This window comes from Anopheles ziemanni, chromosome 2 (assembly GCF_943734765.1).
Source record: "Anopheles ziemanni chromosome 2, idAnoZiCoDA_A2_x.2, whole genome shotgun sequence".
NCBI classification, from domain to species: Eukaryota; Metazoa; Arthropoda; class Insecta; order Diptera; family Culicidae; genus Anopheles; species Anopheles ziemanni.
In genome coordinates this window covers 86,069,506-86,076,851 of record NC_080705.1, presented here as the reverse complement: position 1 = coordinate 86,076,851, position 7,346 = coordinate 86,069,506, and the positions used below count along the sequence as shown (strand labels likewise).

General features: G+C 46.2%; 1 protein-coding gene across 1 annotated transcript; it reads right to left on the bottom strand.

The window, feature by feature from the left end:
• Positions 1-6,642, bottom strand: LOC131282097 (uncharacterized). Its single transcript, XM_058311493.1, has 4 exons — positions 6,533-6,642; positions 5,484-5,709; positions 1,395-1,601; positions 1-321 (listed from the first exon to the last, which is right to left on the bottom strand). The coding sequence occupies exons 1-4, from the start codon at positions 6,640-6,642 to the stop codon at positions 1-3; spliced, it is 864 nt and encodes a 287-aa protein (XP_058167476.1).
• Between the last annotated feature and the right edge of the window lie 704 nt (positions 6,643-7,346).

Sequence of the window (7,346 nt, the reverse complement as noted above, 5' to 3'; positions counted from 1 at the left end):
TTAAAAGCTGACCATCTTTTTCTGCGTCGTCTTGATCTTGACCACCCCGGTGCTGATCTTGGTGCCGTCGGTGTGCTGGCTGAAGCCGGCCGGAACCAGCTCCTGGGCGGACGTTTCCGCCAGCAGCTGCTTCAGCTGGGCGCTGCGCCGGGCCCGGGCCGCCTGCTTCAGCTCGAAGTCCTCGATCTCCTGGTCGATGTCCTGCAGGCGTGCCCGCGTGGCGCTGGCCCGCTTGCTCGCGAACGACTCGGCCGTCTCGTCCTTCCACTTCAGCGCCTGCGAGCTCTTGGACAGCGAGGAAGATTCGGTGCTGGCCCGCATCTGTCGACGGTTTGGTTGTTGTTTTCAGGCGGGTGGTTTTTGGGAAAACGCGCCGCGTGACGATGGAAAAGTGGAATGGTACACAGGTTTAAGGAACGGTTTCAACATCAACAACATTTGGTCGCCCACTTGGGGCAAGGATATCCCATTGCAGGCGTCGCCGAGGCTACCGGGACGTAGCAGCTCCTTACTCGGCGAGGTATTTGCGGTATTTGTACTGGAGGTGGGCCGTTTGGTTGGGCGGCGTAGGGATCAAGCAAGCAACAAGCGTGGAAAGCGTGGAAATGAGAAATAAGAAAAGCGAATGATAAAGCAACAGTGTCTGCTCGAAGCGGATAGTATTAGCGAAGGTCGTAGAGCGCCTTGACGTAAGCAATTAATGACTATGGGCGAGAGGCATTGGGCAATGGTCAAAATACATTTGTAGGTTTTCAAACAGAGCATCAAGTTGAATAGTATGTTTATCAAAGTGATTTGGGTCAAATTTAATATGATATTTAGTCAATATGTCTGCCAATCCAATTTTTACCGATTTTTAACTAATGTTTTGAAAGATAATTTGTTCATATGTGCATAGAAAGGTTATGGCTTGTACTTTTTGTACTACAATTTTTAACACGAAACAGAGTGCAAATCTAAATACCGTCTATAGTCCGTAAAATACGATTAAGGGGACCAGTTACCTACATACATACTAGTTAAAGGCTTAACTTCAAGATAAATGAATTTCAATAAAATGTAACAGCACTAAAAAAAATTTTGACCTATTTTTACATGCCTGAAACCAACAATGCAACGTCATGGAAACCACAAGCTCTATGGAAAGAGGATTCCTTTCTCCATAACCTAGCACTGTTCAAGTGCGTCTAAATCGACGAAATAAGGACTTAGTCACGACGGTGTCCTGACGCCGAAGGAAAGCCATTGCATGAGGATGAGATTATGCGATGTACAGGAAAGAAGGCGGGAGAGGGGGGCTCAAAAGGGCACGATGTCAGCAAGGGGATTTCGGCGGATCCGAAGCTCTGTGAAACCTTCGCTCCACAGTTTTCCGTTTTGTTTTTCTATCTTACCTTGAGCGCCTTGCGCGTGGACATGCCGCTGGACGCGAACTCATCCTCGTCGTAGCTCGTGTCGGAAAGCTTCTCCGCCAGCTTGCGGGCCGACTGTTCGCTCAGCTTCGAGCGGGTCTCGCTGCGGTACGACTCGAGGGCATCGTCCGATTGCAGCTGGCTGAGCAGACCCTTGCTGGCCCGGATACGCTCGAGCGTCGCCTGGACCTGCGGTCGGGGGAGGGTGGAAGAGACAACAAAGTAGAGCAAGCGGCAAAAGGTAAGCCCAACGAGCGGTTGACATGGTGACGGTATCGTTCGTCTTCCCCGGGACACCGGTAGACGCCTTTAATTTGTGTGTCGAAGTAAATCCACAAACGCGAAAGCTGATTTAATTTAGTTGATTAGGTTGAAACAGTAAAATGCAAAGCAGAGAAACTCAAACTGGATTTTTTGTTCAGTCTGAACCACTTAAAGATTCCTCGATCAAACTAAGAGTATGGAGTTTTGCCTTCCATAAGTCCACTAAACGTGTTAAAGCGTATAAAGCGTCGTCATCTTTTATGAGCTAGCATTCTTTTAAACACTTCAGTACTAATTTCAAAATTAGAAATTGTAAAATGATTTATAATCAACGTCTCTGCCAGGTAATTAAATTCACATTTGTTCCGCATAACCCTGGCTTTGCGGTACCTATTAGATTTTAATTGAACATAATACGGTACCGCGAATGGTTTTATTAAGGGGAAATTAAATGCTAATTAAAACACTGCCATGAAAAAGAGTAATTGTAGGAACATGATAAAAATGGGGGGCAAAAAGTTTGTAGCCCGAGAGAGTATGTTTATGTTGCGACCATTAGTCATCCATTCAATGTTTAGAACAATGGTCCTAAAGTCGGTGCAAAAAGTGGTGTAGGTTTTACTTGCCCGCGGGATAAGGATTGTCTGAAACGAATGGCAAAAAGACAACATCTTGCCGGCGCACGACAAACGCACCCATACACAAGCACACACAGGGCAGTGGTAGAAGAGGAAATGGTAGAGAGGGAAACAAACGAATATTACGAGCACTGGTCGTTACCATTGCCCCGTGGCGTCCCGCGTACGCGTTGTACAATATAATTAGCGACGGGCCGTTTGCCATTTCGCCATTTGCAACGAGAGATTTTATTTTTATCGCGGCCACTCACCCGATATCGCCCGGTACCTGGGAACGTGCCGCCGCCGCTTCCCGCGCACCGGAAAGACTACCGCATCGGTACGCCGGAACGGAGCCATCGAACTGGCGCATCCGAGCCGAACCCGAATGCCTCGAAAAGGAGCTTCGGGCTTGCGGCTCCCGGTTTCCATTCCGTCCATGTTTTTTTTTCCCCTCCCGAGCCGACCACCCGGCTCCGATCGGTCTCTGTTTGGCCTGCTCCCGTTCGGGGGTATTTTTAAATCTATCACACCGCACAACACACGTAACCGCTCGGAAGCAGTCCCAAAGGCGGCCAACAAGACGGTGATCCTTCCGATCTTGCCACCGAGCAGGTTCGATAACACGGTGGGACATGATGCACAGGGTAAATGAAAATAAAATCTTACTCATTGGCGTGCGTTTACTCGTCGGAAAATGGCAGAAAGAAATCGACAAAAATACCGAAAATATTCCCAACCCCTCTGAATCAGCGGGCAATAAAGCTTGCCAGACACGTCTAGTCGCACCGTGTGACAATATATCCCTCGGCCATCAATCAGCTGATCTCGGACAGCTACGTACGATCCGTCCCCTCGACGGATGGACACATTTTGGCGGCAACACAGAAGTTGCTTTCTTTCATCTTTCATAATCTCCCCTCCTACAACGCGGATGGCGCGGGTTGCTTCGATTGTTGAGAGAATTAGGGTGATGTCTCTGTCCAACGCGGAAAAATTGCAAGCGAATTGCACATTTATCATGCAGCTGGCGTAAAAGGACGGACAAAAACACCATTAGCAGTAATGACTGGTACAGATTGTTTTGCTTTATGTTAATTTTTCTTCACCCCATACGACCCCGAAATAGTTGTGGCTCGGCTGCGGAATGCCAGACAATGTGGCTCAAGATAAACAATCCACTGCACAAGGTTACATACATTCGATCGGAGCAAAACATTGCATTCCCGGCACGGTAAATACAACCAAGGTGAACGGTTGTTGAATGAAAAACAGGTGATTAAAATTTACCAACAATTGAGTGTTTTTCTTTTTCGGACGAAAACCGATGAGATCATTGTCGGAAACTTATCGTCGCACTGAGCAAAAGCAGGATAGGGAAAATACAACATTTTATCCCCTTTGAACGTCTTTGTTTGCATAAAATGTAACAATTTGTCACCGAAGTGATCGCGCTTGTGTTCAAATGTGCAAAAAGATGGGACAACAAGAGCGTTGTTTGGTGAGCACGATTGTCTACGAGTGGCTTTTTCCTCATGGACATGTTTTATTTTCCCATGTCATCAATCAACCTTGAACAAGGCCGACAAACTTAAGGAGGAGTTTTAAAAATATTAGATCACACATACAATACGCTGAAACATGTTTTAAAAATACTTCTACGCATGAAACATGACGAAGAGATTATATTAGGAAGACGAACACACGAATTGTTAACGAATGTTAGTTTGTCACTTATAAAGCATGCACACAATTTCGACCAAATATGTTTCCTCGTTTTGCCGTGCGGGTAAAATGGGTGTTTTGCTTTCCGAAACTGACCAAACGGCATGAAACCGTGGACTCGAAATTTTGGATCTAAATTACTTTCCAACAAGCTTTTTTTTTATCTTTACCAAACGCGACACGCATGAGCTCCGCAAACCGATGAGGGCAGGCAGATCACAATGGAGCGAAATGAGTGGGATGCACAAGTAGCGTAAGAAAGGCGTCAATGTCAAGCATGATCCAACCAACTTACGGATTAAGATCGTGTGACCACTGTGGTAAGCCAGCTGGCAGTCGGTGGAAAAGAAAGAAACATCCAACATCGCAACATTGACGGTAGAGACGGAACGCAATCCGCTTCATATCACATTTTATTCGCATTCGCCTTTGCACTGGGTAGAACGCTCGAGGGGTTAGAGTGGTTTACAACGGTAACAGATCGTATCATTCGCGCATGGACATTATCCTTTCTTATGCTGATCGTAAGCACTTTTTTTTTTTGGGGAGACGGAAACAGCCGGTTTTTCCTCTGTGTATATATTTTTTAAACAAACTTAAGAGAACATGTTCCACTACTCACTCACTGCGTTTGACGAATTTGTGTCTCAAATTTAAAAAATGGTTACAATACTTTTGCGTTAAACATTCCACTACTAAATAGGGATAAAAAAAGGAAATACTACTGTGGCAACACCTAAAGCGTAGTGTGTGCTCCTTTTTCCTTGGTTTGAGTAAACAGAAGAATTTAAAATCGTTCGCTAATTGTTTTCGTTCGAGGGGCTTTGTTTGTACATATTCTTTTGTTGAAACCTAAACAAAGTAAGCCTAATAACATTCCGATCCGATACAACATTGGGGTTAATTTCGTTTGCTTGTTTTTGTTCGCTACCTTGGTTCGGTTGGGGGTGAATTTTTATATATACTGTCCCTAGTGTAATTGTACGTTCTCTCAGGTAACGCGTGGTAACATTCCGCTAGCAACCGATCCGGCCATCTTATCCGCAGGCCATCCGTTTGGTCTGACGTTCGGTACACACAGACACACACATACACACACTAACGATAAAACCCGTCGGAAACATATTGCAATCTCATGGGGAGGGCGGGGGAGGTAGGCGTTGGTAGTAACATTAGTAACGACAACAGGAAACAGGGATCGTAAGTGGTTAGACAGTGTTGTTTGGTTCGCTACGGAAGGTGTAGAGTGTTCACGTCGGACATTTTCGGGGACAAAGGGTGGAAGGGTGGCAACGGTCTCCCGGGCGGTCGGGAGGGAAGGCCGACCCGTTCAGCAGCAGCTGGAGTAGTAGTCGTAGTAGCAACGCGGGAAGTAGCTAGTGTCGCTCGGCAGCGGAATTACGTAAATGACGCTGTTGTCGTGGTTGACCCACGAGCGTCGCAACAGAAACCGTCTCATTCTCACCTGATCGTCGAACTCGCTCTCGAGCAGGGCGGAGGAGACCGGGGCCGGCGCCAGGCTGGAGCTGCGGAACTGCTCGGCGCGCTGGTCGATGACCGACTTCTCGTGGATCACCTTGGAGGCGCGGCTGCGGGCGGCCTGCAGCTCCTCGTCCACCTCGGCGCCGTTGAAGTCGTACCGGCTGACGAAGGGTGACGGGCGCGACTTGACCACCTCCCGGTCGAGGGACCTGGCAAAAAGGAACGCACCCACGCACATTAGTTCAACCGTCGAAGTCTGACCGGGGAGTAAATTATAGCGCGCGGAAGATTTACATCGATTCCAACGACGATCGTCGGTCGGTTTTGGGTGGCCGGGAAATTAATGTTTACATCGAACCGACCTGAAGCGCTGACGTCAACCGCTACTAATTTTCGTAGTCTCTTTTTCCTTTGTGTTCCCTGTGCTATCCCTGCCCATATTAAACTACACAACAGCTGCTTTTCATTCGCGGATGTAGATCACATTTGAAGGGGACGTAGCTCGCATACAAACCGGAAGCATTACGGTGTTGCTTGATAAAATATGTTTTAAAAATTTCCATCCTTGCTATTATCAAGAAAGACCCAGAAAGTGTCACTTTCTACTCAGAACAATAAGTAAACTTTGCATAATCCGGTGACTATTTTGTACAACAATTTAGTTAAGCTCTTCAGAAAAGCTTAGGTAAGTTAAAAAAAATGTAATCCATGTGAAATGGGAATTCGCACAAGGTCCACCTGAACAATCTTTCTATTGGATAAAACAAAAATTTGTACATCAAACGTATAACTTGATTATGTAAATGATTTATGAAGTAAACTATTCCCCTTGAAAGTTCAAAGCCTTTTAATTGGTAAAGTAGCTTAATTGTGAAATAAATTGTTAAAAATTAAAACAATTTTTACTGTTTGCTATGCTTGTTATTGTGAATGTTCAAACTCAATCCAATAGTTTGGCATTTTAATCTAACCTCCAAATACCCCTTATCAATATGGTTAACATGGAAGTCAAATGTGTGTCTATCTACTTACGGGGCACGACGGCTCTTCTCCAGGCGCTCCAGGGCCGCACGGTAGTTGTTCTCCACCATGCTCATGTTGGCGTCGTACACGCGGGTGCGAAGTCCTCGGCGGGCGCTCATTTTGACGACTGTGTGTCTTTGTTTTTTTTTTTTACTGGAAGGAGTTTAGTTCACCTGCGAGAAGCAGAAAGAAAAGAAAATCATTAAGAGCTTGGTTTAAAAGTTAGGATAAAGATGGTTTCCGAAGCGAAATTATAAGACTTCAACAGATGATATGTTTACGTGCGCACATGACCACGAGAAAAGAACATCTCCATTGAACTTAACCTTCCCGATAAGATCACATGCAAGACACACCACACTTTGCCACATGTTTCGCCGAAAAATTGTGACCGACCGACCGGAATTTTTGACGGGCAGCTCGTGGATAAACATTACCGTATTTACGATCACTCCCTACCTTCCAGCTTCCACTTGCTCATCCACATCCTTGCCCCCCTTATAATGCGTTCAAGAGTTCCAAATCCTAAAAACTCATAAACAACCACAGCGCGATTACTCGAGGGGTTTCCGTTTATTTCTTTCACGGCCCCGGATCTGACCATTAAGCGGAACTGGCATCATGATGCCTAAGCGGGGGAGAGATTTGTTGATGAAAAATGGAGCCGAAAAAATAACTTCCGCTTGAAACCTTCAATCATCGATGGACCAGAGTATGTCCGGAGTTGGCCAGCCGGGCGCTAGCTGGTCGTATGGGATGAATTATTTTACGACGGACATTGCCAAGCATTACCATTAACGCGCATTCGCATTCCTCCGTGTGT